This window comes from Ovis aries, chromosome 2, assembly GCF_016772045.2.
Source record: "Ovis aries strain OAR_USU_Benz2616 breed Rambouillet chromosome 2, ARS-UI_Ramb_v3.0, whole genome shotgun sequence".
Classification (NCBI taxonomy): domain Eukaryota; kingdom Metazoa; phylum Chordata; class Mammalia; order Artiodactyla; family Bovidae; genus Ovis; species Ovis aries.
Window position 1 is genome coordinate 144202852 of NC_056055.1, and position 20190 is coordinate 144223041.

At 34.9% G+C, this 20190-nt stretch overlaps 1 protein-coding gene across 4 annotated transcripts in view; it reads right to left on the bottom strand.

Moving 5' to 3' along the window:
* SCN2A (sodium voltage-gated channel alpha subunit 2) overlaps positions 1 to 20190 on the bottom strand; it is a 143202-nt gene that overhangs the window by 35569 nt on the left and 87443 nt on the right. For 3 of the 4 annotated variants that reach the window (XM_004004640.5, XM_004004641.5, XM_042243786.1), the window contains 5 exons: positions 17494 to 17626; positions 12936 to 13174; positions 10918 to 11091; positions 8746 to 9102; positions 3155 to 3634 (listed from right to left, as the gene is read on the bottom strand). In XM_004004640.5, coding sequence (XP_004004689.3) covers positions 3155 to 3634; positions 8746 to 9102; positions 10918 to 11091; positions 12936 to 13174; positions 17494 to 17626 — 1383 coding nt within the window. Of the gene's footprint in view, positions 1 to 3154; positions 3635 to 8745; positions 9103 to 10917; positions 11092 to 12935; positions 13175 to 15973; positions 16604 to 17493; positions 17627 to 20190 lie in introns of those variants that run through there. The other variant, XM_042243787.2, reaches the window with a different exon arrangement.

Here is a 20190-nt window from a genome sequence, read left to right on the forward strand (position 1 = left end):
TGGCTTAAATTATTAAAACTCTATAAAAGAAATCAAGCATTGGAAATCAAAAGCATGAAAGGAATGACATTACATACGGTCAAAGTAACTTGAGTTAAAGCATACAATTACCATATGAATTTAAAATGATATACTCTATAGAGAATCTACAGAAAGCTGTCAAAGAATCACACAAATTTGGCAAAGGTAAAATAGAAGAGGATTTAGTTCAAACACCTCAATGACCTCTGTGTCCACTTGGTTAGTCTGCCTTATAAGAAGGGATTCATTATAGGCATTCCAAAAATTAAAACGTGCTCCATTTTTTCCCTTTACTATTTCATATCAGTTAGAAAGAATATCACTTAGTATGAATATCTTATTCCATTTGTTAATACTTCACATGTGATATTTAATACCACAATCCAACCCTACCAATTAAGAAAATGACCAGACAAAACTAACTTGAAGGCAGAACCCTAAAAAGATATCTCAGGTGGGAATACTTGTAATTCTTGGATGCTTATTTCAGTTCTCTTTTGTTTCCTAGTATAGATTTACCAAAATGCCAGAAGATTGTAACTTGAACATAGGCCCTTCCTAGACTATTGCTCTAATCCTTTATTTGTTTATGAGTTTATATTTAAGAAGTTTTACATAAAGCCATAATTGAAAATTTTACCAAATAATAAATTTTAAAACACAAGTAGCAATCTCTACACAAATATTAAAAGGACTACACAGCTAAAACAACAAAATAATTCTACTTTCAACTGGCAGATCAGCTCTCTACCTCCAATTCTGAAGTAGTGACTTCACATGTGTTATTTTGGAATACCTAACTCAAATGGAAAACACATGAAAAAGTCTAATGTTTACAAGAGAAACTGAGAAGAGAGTTTTGATTTTTCCTACTATAAGCCCCACCTTACTAGATATTTCTCTAATGTGAAACACAATGGTTTGAGATGAGGCAAAATACATGCTCTTTTGGAGAAGTTTGAGGTTTTAAAATTTCTGAAAATTAAGAATGGTGAATGTCAAGTTATCCTTCCTCAAAAGATACTCAAACTTAGCCAAAGGTTTAAATGGACTGGTGACGTCAACATTTGATTCTTCATTATTAATTTTTAGTTAACACCATAAGTTAAACATGTGCTGTGCTGTGCCTAGTTGCTCAGTCATATCCAACTCTGCGACCCCACGGACTGTAGCCCACCAGGCTCCTCTGTCCATGGGGATTCTTCAGGCAAGAATACTGGAGTGGGTTGCCATGCCCTCCTCCAGGGGATCTTCCCAACCAAGGGATTGAATCCAGGTCTCCCACACAGCAGGTGGATTCTTTATCTTCTGAACCACCAGGGAAGCCCAAGCATACTGGAGTGAGTAGCCTATCCCTTCTCCAGGGGATCTTCCCGACCCAGAAATTGAACTGGGGTCTCTTCCATTGCAGGTGGATTCTTTGCCAGCTGAGCTAAATTAAACATACATAAAAGTAAAAATTGGCCTCCCTTACTCTAAAGGAGATATTTACTATTAGGTAAAATGCTGACTTTAGTGTCTGGGCTTCCCTCATGGCTCAGATGGTAAAGAAGCTGCATGCAATGTAGGAGACCTGGGTTGCACCCCTGGGTGGGGAAGATCCCCTGCAGAAGGGAATGGCTACCCACTACAGGATTCTTGCCTAGATAATTTCAGGGACAGAGGAGCCTGGCAGGCAAGTCCATGGGGTTGCAAAGAGTCAGACACTGAGTGACTAACCCTTAGTTTCTAGAAACTTACAATACAAAACATTAGGCCCCACCATTTCAGCATAGCCCAGCCAAACACACTTATCCAAATTTAATTAACTAGATATTAAGATATTATTCAGCTTATTAGTGTACATTTGAGTTCAACTAATTACAGCAATTATTTGCTCTGGGCTATAAAGCTTTTTAAATTCCCCCCTTGAATCTCATTGTTATTTTGTGAGACTAGTACCTATGGTCTTGCTACCTAAATGTTACTTTTAGTAACTGTATTTAAACTTTCTCTGAAGTTAATGTTCAATACCTACTTCCACCTAATCACTGAATTAGCAATACTATCTTACAGGAAAGAACAAACAGAAATAGCATCTTTTTCCAGAATTATATAGGATAAATACAGTAAAACTGATTAAACAATCTAAGGTTCCTTTCTTAGAAATATATTTTTGCTTTTAATTTTATTAACTGATCCCTAATTTTTGTGACACTGTTTCACTACTTAAATTACATCCTTCAGTGTCCGACTCTCCCAAATCATCATTCTTAGGATGAGAATAATAATAGAGGTCTTTCTGTTTCTTGCCAATCAATTCAAACAACAACAAAGAATAAATCTGTGTTCTTGGTTGTTATTTTTATTTGTTCATGCAAGTGTTAATTGCTGGGAATTCTGGCTTCATTTTTGTGTAAACAAACATTAAGGGTTTAAATTCCTTCTCTTTATTCCCAACTCTGTGCTTAGTAATCTATAAATAAACCAAGAAAATGTCCTGGTATTTATACTCATCTAGTAAATCAAAGAATTGGAAAATTTAGAATTTTACATTTAGACAGCATGCACTGTGCTCAGTAGGGTTAAAAATATTTTCAACCTGATTCTTCATCACTACCTTCACTTCCTTCAAAACACTGTTTACTTCTGGAAACATGAAACTACAAGTAAATATCAAGCCAAGATCCCAATGACACTTCCATTAAATATATGCCTGTGAAAACTAAATAAAATCACATTTCATGTTATTCCATAAAAGCAAAGAATGTAGCAAAATGAGGATTGGAACTGCCCCTCACCAAGCATTTTTCTAATATATGCAATAAAATACCATTGTGGGAAGATTATAAGGAAGAAAGTGGATAAACTGAGGCATTTTTCACAAATCAAAAATTATTTAAAATCTTTTAAAAAATTCATATTAACCTGAATATTATCAGCAACTCAAAATGGTGACTACTGGAAAGAATGTTAACTATATTTTGTTTAGCTATATACTTTTATATTGTCAATTAATCTATCACCAGTTTTGCCACAGAAATTGTATCAATAGGTATTTCCTATTTTTTATAGAAAGAAAATAATTTTTAAAAGTCTGGATTGTTTAAAGCAAACATAATACCAAAATATCTTCTTATGTAGAAATTCCTACCTCTTTGCTTTCTTCCATATCTGACTCGCTGCTGAATTCTTCAGTATTTAAATTTTCAAAGTCAGACTCTCCGACAGCAATTGGTACAGTCACAGTGAGGCTGGGGTTGTTAATGAAGGACATGTAATCACTTTCATCCACGACATATTTTTCTACACTGCTGCCTATGCCACTGGTAGTTCCATTGCCATCTTTGAGATAATTGAGGTCTTTGCCTATTTCTATAGTGGTATGGTTGGAAATACAGCTGTCTTTTTTGTTATTTAGATCTTCAAGAGGTTTAATTTCATCTAAAGCTTTCTGCTTTCTAACAAAGGCTTTCTGAATAAATTCACGTATTTTTCTTTTAACAAAATCGATTCCTTTCTGCATCCTTCCCACAGCAATCTGGAGATTATTCATTTCATTATCATCATCAGTGGCGGCAAGATTGTCAGAACTGAATGAACTCAAGAGTAAGGCCAGGAAGAGGTTCAGAACCTAAAACACAATAGGAAAGCTGGTGATCAAAACATTCCATTATTTCTATTGCTCTGAACTACAAATTTTCCAAAGTTGTTCTTACACCTCACTTTTTGCTAATAGATATTCTTCCTAATTTATGATAAACTATCCTGGAAAAAAAATACCTAGCCAATAATACTACATTAACACTATTTACATTTTAGTCATTGCAAAATTACTACAACCACTGCTATTAAAGCTTCTATATTAAGTTCATTTCCAAATGAAAAATTTTTGCTATCTAGATAACTATACAATGAAAAAGGAAAAAAAATGTTTTATTTGCAATGTTAAGTATTTTCCCCATGTAACCTGGGTTTTCCAGGACACTGATAATTTATTATACTTTTATTCCTGAACCAAAGATGATTCCACTATATTTAAATATTATTTTATTTTTATGTTTGTATATATTCTTGCACTTTAGATAACTTATCAATTTAGAAAAATATATATATTTACCACTAGATCAAAAATCTCAGTTTTTGGTTCAGAAAATCATGGCCACTAGATTTTATACAGTAGTTGCAAATAGTATAAAGAAATGGTTACAGACCACTGATTACTCTAACAACTTGAGTCTCCAAAAATAGGCCCCACTGATATGGGTTAGCAAAAAGATTAGTGACCATAAATCTGCTATGTACACTCAAAAAGAGGTAATTTACTAAGAAATAGAGCACTCTCATGGGCACAAGACCAAGTATATGAGTCCTTGGTCACTGAAACAGACAGAACAATGACAAAAAAGGATATGGCCCTGAAGGAGTCCAAAGACAAAAAGGAAATAGTGCAGAAGAGGAATCCTAGGAAAGGTTTTAAGCAGAACTCCAACGAAAAGGATGCTGCATTCTTGCTGGATTCCTACCTTTCTAATAGGTTAATGAGCCTCAGAGTTCCTTTGTCTAACCAGTTATGAGTCAGTCTCACCAATGGTGTTAAGAAAGGTAAAAAAATCGTATAAGATCCAACAAGGACTGCACATAATTCTGTGAGTCTATACTGACATCTTTCAGATGCTATACCATGGTTGTTAGTATTCGTACTAAGACCTGCTCCTTCACATCTGAAATTTACCAGTAAAGTTATATTTTATTGTGATTTGCCTTGAATGTATTATTTGGATAAAAATAGATGAAAGAGAAAAAATTAAATGTTACATTTTGGGTTTTATCCCTAATAAAACTGAATTTTGGTACCATAATTTTTTCTAGATTTGATTTATTAAGGTTCATTAATGAACTTTTTCTATTAGGAACTTTTTCTTGACAAATATTAGTCAACCTTCCCAGAGTGAGATCCAACTATAGTTCCTCTCAAAGCTTTGGAGCAGGTATCTATTGTGTCATTTACTGTTATATCTTATGGTCCATTCCCTTTTCATATTAGAATTCAAGCATTGGGTAAGAATCAAGTTTATGTCAATTTTCCCAATGCTAAGCTTACAAGATTGTTCTGATGATTCAGCTAAGGGATCCATGTGGCCCTCACAAAGCGACTGGCATGGTAAACCCTTGAGACAGTTTAGCTGTTATATCACTGTTACTTTGATCCAGCCTACTCTCTGTTATACTATCTTTCAATTTACCTTTTTTTGTTTTCAATCTCATCTCTGTTTCTAGACCTCCTTTATTACCAAAGGGTATTGATCAGTGTAACAGCTGACCAAGGTGGTGGGGGTGACCAAAGGCAATTTAAAGAAATACAGTTCAACAAGCTTACTCAGGAACTGGAACCTGGGATCCTGGTTCACACATGGTCATGGACAGACTTAATAGCTCACTGAGTCAGAATGTTTCTTTCATGTGTCCCCAAATTATTCTCTTGGAATAATAATTTCCACTTGGGATTCAAGATTGAAACATATTGCCTGTATCAATACTTTTTCTAGCCTGATTTTTAATTGGTGAGAAAAACTCCCTTTCATATCCCTCTTGTGTGCTAATGGCCCACTTAGAGATAGAGGTGACTACTTCTAGATGTGGTAATCTTAAAAAAAAAAACTGTATTCTTTTTCTGCAGCACCTGTCTTGAACCTGTAAGAGGATTTCTGGCCATAGCGTTAGCAAACCAAGATGATAGCCTGGAAAAGGCAATCGATAGCCCCACCTCTGTCTTGTCTGTGGACTAGGCAGTGATTAAGTAATCAAGCATTACATGGGAGTTTATGTGTGTTTACAGGAGGTTATGTCACCTTGTCTTTGGGAGACATTAACCTTTTTGGTGAGGATGAGAAGGAAGAATTGTAAGAAGCAGTGCACCAGGTCAGTCAATCTTATTTAAGGAAATGTGATATGAACATATCTCCTTGATAGTGATAAACATGACAGGTATTATTACTACCTTAGTTACTCTAGAAAAAATATACAAGATATCACAAAAGGAGGAATACTTTTTAACTTATAGTAAATAAGGAGATTCTTTAATTTTTTTAAAAAGGTATAGAATTTAAATATATGACAATAGATGGAAATTATTATTTTATCTGTTATACCATGTTAGGTATATGTAGCAATCCAAATTAATATAAATGACATCCATAGGTATGAATACTTCCTGAAATTCTCTTTCCAACTTGAATCCTTTGTACAGTTAGAGAGATGTGCCCTATTTCAGTAAACAAAAGATCATATGTGGTATGTTGAGTTTCTTTAAATTCACTGTGTTTTCTGGCTCCATAAATTCTACCCAAATTCCACTTGCTCATTGCCACTTTCCTGATAAAAAGACATCTGTAGCGTTCAACTGTCTACAGGAAAAAATATTCAATTTGGTAATGTATAATCAGCCTTTTCATAAATTAAACTCTACTCAGTCTGGCCTCAAACACTTTCTGCTACCCCCACTATGAATTTTCACTGCTTGTGTCCCGTCTTCTCACTCATTGTTGTCATAAAGGATTGTTTTCTCTGCCTTCCATTCTCTTCTTCCAATGTATGTCAAATATATAAATGAAATCAAACCAAATCTAAAATACAAACCAATGACATTTTCTCTGTTTTTCTTCTATGTAGCCCTGTGATCGTTTCTTCCTGTTCCATGTATTCTTGCATCTTCTGAAAGCAAGCAAGTTATATCTAGAATTGTAGTGGTCTTAAAATTATGTGATACTCATCCCTTCAAAAGTTAAAGTCTAATCCCTTTTTCTTAAATGTGAGCTCTTTTTAATGACTAGTCAATAGAATACTGCAGAAGTGACAGAATGTGACTTCAAGATTAGAACATAAAAAGGGCTTTCTCCTTGCCCTTTGCTTTGTGTCTTGTGCTCTGGAAGAAAAAGCCAACTGCCATGTCATGAAGATAATCAACTCTATGGCGAGATCCATGTGGAGAGAAACTGAAGCCTTCTACCAACAGCCAGTAAGGCTGAACTGGGACCTCTCAGCAACAGCCATGAGAGTGAGCCTTATTAGCAGTGAATTCTTCAATCTCAGTCAAGATAACTGTCCCCCATCAACATCTGGATAGAAATCTTTTAACTAACCCAGGACCAGAACTAGATAAGTGGTTCCCAAATTTCTGACCTACAGAAATTATGAGATAATTAATAAATGTGTATTGTAATAAGCCACTGTTCACATTTCTGAACTGTACACTATTCATGTTTCTTGTTATTTTAAGAATAGGTCAAAGTTAACAACAGGATACTGATAAGACTGAAATGTTGCAAAAAATAGAAATAAATGATTATTTTTTTTTCCCTTTCCTTTTTTTCCTCCTCTGGGGGACTGAGCCAATCAGTCCACACTAAAGGAAATCAGTCCACACTAAAGGAAATCAGTCTTGAATATTCATTGGAAGGACTTATGCTGAAGCTGAAACTCCAATACTTTGGCCACCCGATGCAAAGAATTGACTCATTTGAAAAGATCCTGATGCTGGGAAAGACTGAAGGCAGGAGGAGAAGGGGATGACAAAGAATGAGATGGTTGGATGGCATCACCAACCTGATGGACATGAGTTTGAGTAAGCGAGTTTGAGTAAGCTCCGGGAGTTGATGATGGACAGGGAAGCCTGGCGTCCTGCAGTCCATGGAGGTGCAAACAGTTGGACACGACTGAGTCACTGAAGTGAACTGACTGGGGGATTGGAGGTTACTTTTAATGTGAAAGAAAGTGAAGTCTATAAGTTGCAGACTTTAAAATATTGGTTACGATAGTCCTTGTTCTATTCCACTGAGTTGGGGCCTGATCAAGCAAATTAGTATAATAAATTTAACATATGAGAGTCTGATCCCTCTCAAATAAATCTATTGTCCTTTCTTACCCAACCACTGGGTCCACTATTTCCTGGCTTGGGATGGTCTACTTTCTTCTCACATCTCAATTAAAGATATGTGCAGGTCTGAACTCTTTGACAAAGCCTTCTGTGATGATCCTTGCCATCGCAAAGCAACATTTCCATCTTGTAAACTTTACATATAACACTTTTTTCACTTACTCTTTTTATTCCTGTTTGAGTAAATGTCTTATCACTGTGCCATATATATCATCCTACCATCGTTCCCAGGCCCCCAGGACTCAGTAGAGGTGTGTTGGGCATAGTTCATTTTACACAGAAATGATAACAAATGATTCTTGAGTCAGTATTACTCATTCATACTGTCATTTCTATGCAACAAATACTGATGTGCTTTCAATGGACAGATGATCGCTATTTTTTTTAAACTCCAACTAGCAGAGAACCCAAATGTGAAACATTTTCAAGTGACAATATTGTTAGTATTTATAAATAAAATGAATGACTATCTAATAGCACTGCCATGCTTTAGCACAAGAACTGAAAGATAAAAGCCAAAAATGGTCCTCCTTGGAACAGTAAGAGATACAGAGATGAAGAACAACTTTGGTTCAAAAGATATTTTAAGAGTTTGTGTTACATGTCAATTACAGTTCGATATAAAGGGAAAAAAATTAAAATAATGTAAACAAATATTAAAAAGAGCTCATGTAGATTTCTATAGTCTGATCTATAACTGACTCCTGCCATCATGAAGAACTGAAATTTGATTTAAAAAAAATATACAAAACATTCCTGATGGTTACATTATCTTTTACTGAAAATGAGAAAAATGTTTTACCACATACCACCAGGTTTCCAATGACCATGACCATCATGAAGACAGTAAGGCACATGGTTTGCCCGGCGACCTCCATGCAGTCCCACATGGTCTCTATCCACTCTCCACACAGCACCCGGAACACAATCAGGAAGGAGTGGAAGAAGTCATGCATGTGCCAGCGAGGGAGCTCACAATCATTGGAAATCTTGCAGACACATTCTTTGTAGCTCTTACCAAAGAGCTGCATGCCGACCACGGCAAAAATGAAGACGATGATGGCCAACACCAGGGTGAGGTTACCCAGAGCCCCTACAGAATTGCCGATGATTTTAATTAGCATATTCAGGGTGGGCCAGGATTTTGCCAACTTGAAAACTCTAAGCTGAAAACAGAAACAAGGTCATTACTGCTCTGCATTTGGAAGAATCTGTATATTTGTTTATAGGGAAAATCTACAGTGTCTTAGTTTTAGGTGATAGGTTATTTGTGTGCCAAACTATTGTCTATATTCTTCATTCGGAAATAGTATATATTGTAAATAAAATAAGAATACAGTTTTTTTTAAATTGGCATTTAAATTCCATAATCTTACATAAGCATTTATATTATTCTTTTTGTTTTTCTGTAAGGAGCTGAAATACCTAAAATTAATGGTGATTAATTAGCAGAAACTGCTTCAGAGAAGTAGAGGCTCTAGAAGAGGCTTTCATTATTTAAAAGTCCCAAATGGATATATTTTTCAGTGTACTTGGAATATCATGCTGAAATGCACAAATGTAAACAACATTAACACTTAAATTAGGTAAGATACAAGGAAATACCCAACTAATTTCTTTAAATCTTAGACTGCTTTGACCTTTAGCGTGTTGTAATATTGGCTGTATTTTAAAGGAGATTTATTGTACTCAAGTAAGAAATACTTGGACTTGTATGAAAAGCTGTATTTTGTCAACTTTTAGGTCTTCAGTGATTTAATTAATCAACTCATTATAGTGTGTCATAGAAGCCTCTAGAGTACTATTTACCATTAAACAACATCAGCATTTTATTTCTGATGCTTCAGTAAATGTCAGGCTAAGAGTAGTGCATTATTTAATGGCAACTAAGTGACCCAAAGGAGCAAAGATAAGAATCAAAAATTTTAATTTATTCCCTGAGAATAATTAATCCAAAAGAGCCTGATATACTAAGCAAGACATTAGTGATATTATGCTTTGTACCTTCCTAAACTGCATCACATTATCATAAAGACCTACTAAGCTTTTTAAAAGTAGTTGCCCATATTTACTTGTTATATAATCACTGCTAATTTTTTTTTTATCCTTCTAGCTTCAAATTAGATCCACAGCTAAAGACTAGGAAAGGAAATCACAGCTCTAAGGATCTTAACAAATATTTGAAAGTAGTAAGGAAATTTCTAAACAGACTTGATCACAAATTCTTGAAACTAATCACCATTAAGATAGGTTGCCTATAGGAATCTGTCTTTACCAGCTATATACAATGTCTGTTGTTTGAAAATGAATCACAAAAAGTTGGAGCCAACTCAAATAAACAGCACAATAAAACATATCACATTTTAAATGGAAATGGGTCAAGTGATATTTTATCTCTTAATTTTAAAAGAGGCCTAAACTTATCAAATATAAAGAACAAATGAAAGAGCCTTTCCTAAAATTAAAATGTTATACAGGCAACTTTTCTTAGAGAGTGGATTTGGTGACTTCCTGACCTGGCTAAAGGCACAGATGAATAGGAGCTCTGTCCTCTTTTCTGTGAACTTTACCCAGTCCCTAGTCTTGTACGGGGGCAAAGTGGGCAATTCCATAATCTCTTAGCCGCTGGTAGCCAATCCAAAGCCCCAATCAAGCCCCTTATTATGTTTAAGCAAACCGCATATAGCTGAGAGGTATGTATTGTGTTGTTTAATTTGATTTGGGATTATGTATGACCTCCATTTTCTCTCTTCCCATTAGCCTTGACATTCACTTACTAAGGAGAGAATTATTGGCTTTTCATTTGAATTAAACTTAATCTGTGCATTAAAACTGTAATGAAGAAGAAACTACCATCTGTTTTGTTAGAAATATATTTAAAAAAATTAAAGCTATGGGAAATCTTTCAATTTTCACAAGAAAAGAGTGACTACTAATTAAATTATTTATAAAAATATTATGGTTACTCTCAGTTAATTTACCAGTCGAAATGATCGGAGAACTGACAGTCCTTCCACATTTGCCAGACCAAGTTCCATTAAACTAAGGCTCACAATTAAACCATCAAAAATATTCCAGCCTTCTTGAAAGTAATAATATGGATCCATGGCAATTATCTTGAGAAACATTTCTGCTGTGAAGATCCCAGTGAAGACCTAAGTGAGAAATATTTATTACACGAATGAAGACTCTTGAAAGCATAAATAATTATTAAGCAATTTAATTTATTCCCAACAAATCGCAATTTAGTTCTGAGTTTTAAAAATTGGTTTAGACCCAGGAAATTAGTATCCTCAAATGGTTTGTATTCAAGTTGATATTTAATTGTTTACTATAGTTGAGGTTTATCAAGTGATGAAGAATATAAGAATTAACACAATAAAACTAATATTCCACTTTTATATTCTTAAGTGAAATGTTCAAGTAACTCATTGCAGTCAACACCCTGACTTTGCCTCTGATCTCCCTAGCTTTCCAAAAATTCACCAGATGATTACCTATTAGGGCATTCATTCTAACCCTAGAACCAGATTGACTGGTTTAGAAATGGTTCTGTAACTCCAACCAGGCTGATGGTATTCAATACTTGGGCTTGTGTTAGAAATACCAGTTAAGAGGCATACTCCTTCTGCTTAATGAGCTGTGTCAGTAGGATAGAAGTTGGTAGAACACTGCCATCAATAGAATATTCAGCTAGAGATGAAAGAAACACTGGGAAAAAGCTGGCAAGAAGCTAACTCCCAATGACATTGATTGAGAATTTGAATCTAGACAGATTAAAACCTGGAGCTATGCCCAAATGGACTTTAGTTACTTGAAGTAATGAATTATTTTTTAAAATTTATTTTGCTTATTTTTGCTTAAGCCCATTTGAGCTGTTTCCTAATACTCATCTCCAAAAAGCTTATTTTATCCCTTGCTCACTTTTTTATAGATAATGTTGAGGTGATTCCTACATATATGAAAACATTTGGACTAGGTAACATTATTGTCTTTTCCTAAAGTTCTATGATTTGGGGGCATAGCTTAAAACAGTCTCTGAAATATCTTTTAGAGTCTCTGATACATACAGTATTTAGAGCTTTCATTGCTCTGTCAATTTCTCATGGGTATAGATCCCCTCACTATAAAATGCAGACATTCATAGTATTTACCTGAGGGCTGACTTTGTGGGTACCTAGAAAGTGGGATTTTATGTAAACCATTTAGCACAATGCTTGGTGCAAAATAAGTGGTCAGCATATATATTGTAACTTTATCAGTTAAGACCTATCTGGTTATAATAGAACAATAATGGTTACTTCAGAGTCTAAAAATATTGTGTACCATCCTTCAGAATATATCATTTACTATCCATATAGAACCTGTTTATATGTTCATTTATCAAGGTGGGAGGTTCATGGGAACTTAATTAACCTCTTCCATTGATATCAATATATGTTACCTGAATTTATTTATATTGACTTCAATTTCTATCACTCTACCATGTAGCCACGAATGTTAGTATAGAATTTTAAGTTAAAAAATATGCAAAACTTAATTATTTATAAATTCCTAAATGTATAGGACAAATTCAAACAGAAATAATAACCTCTATATGATGTTTCTTCCCTTAAAAATCCATCTACAGGTATGAACAGATATTTTTAAATTATCTGACTTAATTTGTTTGACAAATGTAAACATGTCTGAAAGAGTCTATTCTAAATACCTGAGGAACACATCAGCATTTTACCATAGATCTATGTCCCCTGTAATTCAAAATGATGTTTTTAATGAATTTATATTTAATTCTGTCAAACTATAAATAAAATCTTTGACTCTTTTCTATTGCTTACCTGAAGCAATACAATTTGTTATAAAAAAAATAATGCTGCACTTTTGTTGCCCAAGTAAATATGGCCAATTAATTCATATTTAATTTGAGAGTGATATGTGAAATTCATTAAAGTAACCATAAACTCTTTCAATGAGCAGAGTAGCCCTCAGTGAGCCTTACCAGGTTCCCAACTGACAGCACACTGCTAAACTGCTCCGTCATGGGGTAATGCTCCATGGCCATGAAGAGGGTGTTTAAGACAATGCAGATGGTGATGGCCAGATCAACAAAAGGGTCCATCACAACCAGGTTGACAACATGTTTCACCTTTAACCATGGCTTACAGCAGTCCCAAATCAAACACATGTTAGCAAATTTATACCAGCACGGTGGGCATTTCTGTCTGGACTCTTCAAGTTCTGGAAGAAAACAGAATACTTATGAAAACTGCTTCCTCTTTTTTAAGAAGCCTTTGGTTTAAATTGAAAGTGACTCTTAAAAAATTCTGAAGTTGTTAAAAGGCATTATAGATTAATCTGATGGTTGAGCAGGAAAGCACTGATAGACTAGCCATCATAAAAAATGTGGACAGGAAAAAAAAAAAATGTGGACAGGCTAGTAAACTTTACAAATGTATCTTAGTTAAACATGGTTTCCAAGATTCTATCTATAACATTAAACTATCTGATAATTATCTTCAAGGCTACCATAAATTAATGGGTAGGACTTGTGTCGAGTATACTTAAACGTCATCTATGTTCCAGATAGAGCACTTATATTATGAAAGACTTCTCTCAGGAGAAGTCTTTAAAACCTTTATTAGTCATGATGAATTTCAGTTCCCTGGATTAGATATGTTTTTTGGGTATTCTAATGAAAGACTTTTGTCAGTATCACCAATCTTAAAAGTTTCTGGTTAAACCTAATTAGATATAGTATTATGTATTAAACTTAGCAAGACTCTTCCCCCCCCTCCCCACATTTCTTGATTTAACTGGACGACACAAAAGAAGAGGAAATATCTACCCTAAGAAAGTGAGATCCTCGCTGTTTCACAAAATGTGACTGATGCACTACTGGTAAAATGCAAGAGGATTTTAGATGTCACATATGTATAATCAATAAATTTTCATGAAATGCATTTATTTTAATGCGTTAAAATGAGAATCACACCAAACCTATGATAAAAGATTTCATATAAAAGCACATTTACTGAAGAAAATAGTATAACGATTTCAAAAAAGAATTTCAACTAAATAATAGGAGAGAGAAGACAGAAATGCACGGATCTGTAAGGTGATGCTCAAAATACTGAAAAAGTAAATATTGGCAAAGAATTTGGGAGAATTAGAAAGTGGGAAATTATCTACTATTTTTCTTTGGTATATTTATCTCAATCAATTATTGAGTGAGAAAAGGATGCAGATGTTGTTTTCTGCCAATATCACTCTCTATCACTTGCTCAGCCAAATGTGAGACCTGATTAGCACTGATGAGCACTAAAATTGAGGAAAAATTCTTTGTTCATCAATAGCATAACTGACTCTGGTTGGTCAATTTAGTATTCCTACTGTGGCAACTGGAATATCTCTCCAAATCTGGGACAGGAATTAAACTTTTTAAGGGAATTCATACAATGGACAAGGACTACCATAAGCAGTGATTTTTGCTTTGCTGAGAAACATTTACTACTAATTTTATAGTTTGTTACTTCACTAAAGTAATTTTCTGATTATTTTTTATAGAATTCCATTAGAATTTATTATTATTCCATAGAATTTATTATTTTTTATAGAATTCCATTAGAAGGAGATTCTTCAATTGTGTCCTTAGATACTGAAATACTTTAAGTGCCCAATTTATTTCCATTTCTCTTAATATGTAACTTTGTAAACAATAAAGAATAGTTAAGTTGTAAATCAGAAGAAAAACATATAGTTTTTATGTGCTGTTTTGTAGATGCTTTTAAGACTCCCAAATAAACTCATACTGAAGATAAAAGGACAATATCATTTACAGTAAATAACTAAAGAGAACTGAAAAAATCTCTTTGCCTATGTACAGTCAGCATAAGTATTTTTTAAAATGCTACTTGCAATTTAGTAGATAAAGAGAAGCAAATGGAAACTGTGTGGAAAAAAATAAGAGGAAAGTTCAAACGGGAAAACACAGCCAGTGTTGCTCATCTTGACACCAGGAAAAAGTGGAGCCGAGTTGTTAAGTTCTAAAATAAAATCATTCAATTACTCATGCCAAAAAGGAATAAGAATTATCACACTTTGAAACAAAACAAAGCACTCAGGCGAGAACTACAGCCACATCTCCATTATTCCTGGGTGGGTTATCTACACTGAGACGCATTTACAACTCAGTTTAGATCTTTGCTGGTTTCCCTCAATTCCCCAGTCTTCCCCCTCACCTCCCATCATTCTTCCCAAAGATGTGACCAGGAAATACTTCCATGTGGTTTTTGCATTTTAAAAACCTGAAAAGGAAACAATTCATTTCTGTGTATCTCCTACAGTGTCATTAAGTAGGAGGCTATTCATAACCCTGGACAATGGAAATTGAGCTGTAGTTCAAAAGAGGGAAAACAAAAGTTGTCAGCGTGGGTCAAGAAGCCTGGTTGAAAAAAGCAAAGGTGAACTAAAACACGATTAGACTTAGAAGAAAGGATCCCTAAATAAACAGATTATGTCAACCTAAGACACTTTTCCACCATTATCAGGAACCAAAAAGGACTATATTAAAGACAGTTCTGTTCTAATTGCCTGTGTGCACTATGTAGCTAACAACCAGCCTTGATTAATGCCAGATTCAAAGTGTTTAGATACAGTGAATAAAGTATGTTTGCATTCTACACAACCAATGAAAAATAGAATGAAAACTCAGCCATGTTCCTCGCAAAAATATCAAGTGAAAATATCTGCAGATAGTAAAGCCAAACACTCAGTCTCCTGCTTCCTAAGTTATTCTTATCTCTAGGACATCATTTCACTCTAAGCAAGTCCATGAGACACATATTCATGGAGGGCGATACGGGAATGTGTGCATTCATTTTTAACTCTGTATCTTAGTGGATAAGTTCAATTTTGTGGTGGTGGCTTGATGTTTTTAAGTAACTTCTCAGGTTAATTCAAACTTGCCATCAGTAGTGCAAATTAGTGTTAATTCAAACTTGCCATCAGTAGTGCAAATTAGTGTTAATTAAGACTTACCCTGTCTCCTTGTCTACTTCTTGCTTTAGGGAGCAGACATGCTGCTGACATCGGTAGCAGAACCACTGGCAGCTTCCTCTCAGTGGTTTTGCTATGGCAAGGAGCAGAAGACCAGAGAATCTTCAAAAGATTTACCTGGAGGGACAGGGAGGAGCAAGCTACTGGCAGCTGGGGGGGAAGAGGGAGTGCAAGCTAACGCAGGCGAGGTTGGGGAAGAACGTACTGAGTTTAATATCCCATAGAAATCAGTGAAAAGATTTCTGATACTGCATTAGGACATTACGAATGTTGGGACTGTAGTAACTGACATGGCTGTGATATATATGGCCATCTACATTGTGAGATTTTCCTGGCTGTGACCCTCAGGTTTTGGGTATTGATATTAAATATCATGGGATCTTTGCATTCAGACTGGAAAATAACTATTCCAAGAATCTATCCAGTATTAATAGAAACTGCGACTAACAGAGAAACACGCGCACATGCTTGTGTTCTCTCTTTCTCATTCTCCATCTTTCTTTTTCCTTCCACACATATACTCACACACACACACTTGGGAGGGGAAGGAAAGGGAGGGTTATAAAGTGAAAGGGAGAGAAGGGCAAAGGAGGGCAAGGGAGGATGATAAAATACATTTTATATGAAAGTGTTTTCCAAGGTGAAATTGATAGTTGATGTTTGAATTCATTAACAGCACAGAAAGGGATAAACATGTGCATTAACAAAACAATGACAAAGCAACCGATAATACTAGTTATTGACTGCCTTTTACATGCCAGGAACACAGGTATTTTATGGATGAGGTCTCATTTAGTCTTTACAACGTTACTCTAAACATCATTATCAATACTTTACTGATGAAGAAACAACTACAGAGCCACATATAGACACAGAGCCAATAACTGATCACAAACCAAGCTGTCCCCAAATTCTTTATTTTGGAATTATAACATCCAGACCTCTTAACAATATATTAATTACTCATATATAATCAGGAACTAAAGAGAAAACTGAGATATTATTAAACTCTGATCAGAGAGAGAAGCAAAAGTAGTTTTACAAAATTTTGAAAACTTGGCTTCAAAGTGGTTAATATTAAACCCTAATTTCCACTTTTTTCATTATACTTCTGGTTAAATCAAACGAGCTTATAGCTTGAGTCTCAAGCAGTTAATACAATTCACCTGTGTTAGCATCACTATAAAAATAAACATTTATCATTACATTCCTTTTGATGTCATGCACATGACAAACTTCAACAGTTTAGGAACTTAATCTACCAAGGTTATATTCCAGGTATACCTTGAGTTTGCAGTAGCTTCCTGGAGGCTAAATGTAAAAATCTACATGAAACAACAGAATCCATGTATTGCATATAGAATTTACTTTTATTTAGTAAAAGAAATAATAGTATTGTGGTATCAATTCAGGAAGAATTTAACTCTTAGAATTTATGAAAGTTTTTTATCACCATTACCAAAGCACCACCAAGTAATTGTGCTGTAAGACTTTTGACATACCTTCCATGGTGTTGGTCAAAATACTAGCCATACTCATTGCTCTTTGCCTTGCCGTAGGATCTTCCAAAAGATCCATGGAAACATGGTAAGAACTGGACCGTCTCTTTCTTATTTCTGTTTCAGTAGTTGTGCCCTAAAAATAAAATTTCATATGAAATAACTATTATTTTTAAAGGGCAGCAAAACCCAAAGTGTTCCCGCAATAGGTGTTATTTAGCTAAATATTCACCATGCTTTGTCAGATATAAACAGCTCACTAAGACATTGCTAGAATCATCATTCTCGGGAAGGGTTTGAAAGCCCATCATATTCTCAGAATTCAGGGATGCCTGGGTTTGTGATCAAGATGGACTTTTCTAATTCCTCCAGCTTGGAGCTTTGGGCTGGAGGGATCTTGCTTCTTATAGGATAGAACCTTTTAGCATTTCAGTCAATCCTATCTAGAGCTTCAAACTGAAACATATTAGTCCTTGATTTACTCACATCTTATTAGATCTTTATATATATTCATGTGGTTTAATGAATGAAAAGAACTTTACAGGTTTCCCTAATATGCATCAGTAGTAGCTCTCCTAAAGTGTGAATTCCATATTAAAAGCCTTCTGTTCGTTACAGACAGGTACAGATACAGGACTGCACATATGATTTTGTATAGAGCAGATGGGACGAGATGACCTTTAAGCAACCCCATTTTTTACCTTCACACTTTGCCTTTCCCTGATGAGGCTAAATATTTTCAATTCTAAGAGACAACTTTTTTATTTAAAAAGCTTTGTTTCAGAGAGGGGTTATTTTTTTCTCATGAATTTTACTTTTCTTTCATAGTAAAATTAATTTTAGGGTGACCTAAATGAATGTTCATCCTCATTAATGACAATCCTATTAATGGAGTGGAAATTCTGCTTTTGACTATGTATGTATTAGAGGTAACAAGGTTAATAAAATAATGTTAATTACTGATAGCACAATAAAGTAGGTGAACAGTACTCATATTGCTATATGAATAAGGAAAATCCTCAGAGGAATAAAAGTGACTTCTTCTTTATTATCAGCACTCAGACTTGCATTAGAAATGCTTGAGTGTTGCCCCTTTTTTCTCCTGTGATTGTTAACTTCACTATCAATTGAGTGGAAACTCTGCTTTTGACTATGTATGCATTAGAGGTACACAGGTTAATAAAATAATGCTAATTACTGATAGCACAATAAAGTAGGTGAACAGGACTCATATTGCTATTTTATAAATGAGGAACATCCTTAGTGAAATAAAAGTGACTTTATATTATTGACTTCCCTAGTGGCTCAGATGGTAAAGCGTCTACCTGCAATACGGGAGACCCAGGTTCAATCCCTGGGTTGGGACGATCTCCTGGAGAAAGAAATGGCAACCCACTCCAGTATTCTTGCCTGGAGAATCCCAGGGACGGAGGAGCCTGGTAGGCTACAGTCCATGGGGTCGCAAAGAGTCGGACACGACTAAGCCACTTCACTTCACTTCTTTATTATTAGCACTCAGAATTGCATTAGAAATGCTTGAGTCTTGCCCCTTTTTTCTTCTATGATCACTAACTTCATTGTTTGAACTCTTGAAGTAGGAATAAATTTCTGCCCATATTGAAATTCTGATGAGTTTTTTTGGAATAGAAAAGAATCAATTCATTATATCATTGCTAAAAATCAAAGATCCCCTATTATGATGTCTTGCCTTAAATTAGAGTTTCAATGCCAAGGATGGGTTCTCTTGTAAGTGTAAGATAAAGTTATAAAATTTAGTTTAATTATTATTTAGTTAATTATTAAGAATGTAACATCCTATTAATGTTGCATCAGAAATGAAAATATTTTGCCTCATCAGAGAAAGTCAAAGTTTGGAGGAAAAAAATGGGGTCACTTAAAGGCCATCTGGACCCTTCTGCTCTATACAAAATCATGTATGTTATCCGATATTTGTCTAATTTTTAGTGTTAGATTTCAAACTCTCTAATGATATTACCAAGGAAATTCTTTCTTAAATTAATTTGCTTCAATTGAATTAATGTGAAAATGCAGGATACTGTGTGCTCTGGAAGGCAGCATTTGCCCACAGCTGTTTATTTTCGGTTCTTCTTTCTCTCTGCAGTCTTGCAAAGCCACATCTTTGGTCTGCCTCTGCAGCTCCTGCTATACTATGGTGCGGTGCCCTGCCTCACAGCACTTGATTGCAACACTGAAGGATGGACACCAAGCAGCAGGAAACAGATACTAAACTAGGCTTTGTTTAAACTGCCCGAATTTACCTTCAGAGATTTCTTCCACCCTCTGTGATAGGACAGGAATGATAATTACTGATAAACACTAAATATTTTCTGATGGACTGAAATTCTCTTGCATTTATGTAAAGAAGTTGTAGATTTATTTTTGTGTTCTCAATTAACATTTATCAAGATCAGAAATACTGATACTTCATTATGTGTGAGAACCATGTGGGATGCTTGTCAAGAAAGAAGAAATCACTGATTCCTGGCCTTTTGGTCTGGGTCTGAGTAAACCTGAGTGGGCCCAGAAGTCTTCATTTCTTTCTTTAAACCACTTTTGTGAAGTATTATCAACATGTAAAAAGCTATGTATACTTCATGCTCGCAACTTGATGAGTTTAAGGATAAGTATATACCTGTGAACCATCACCACTATCAGTTCATAAACATTTCCATCACCTTC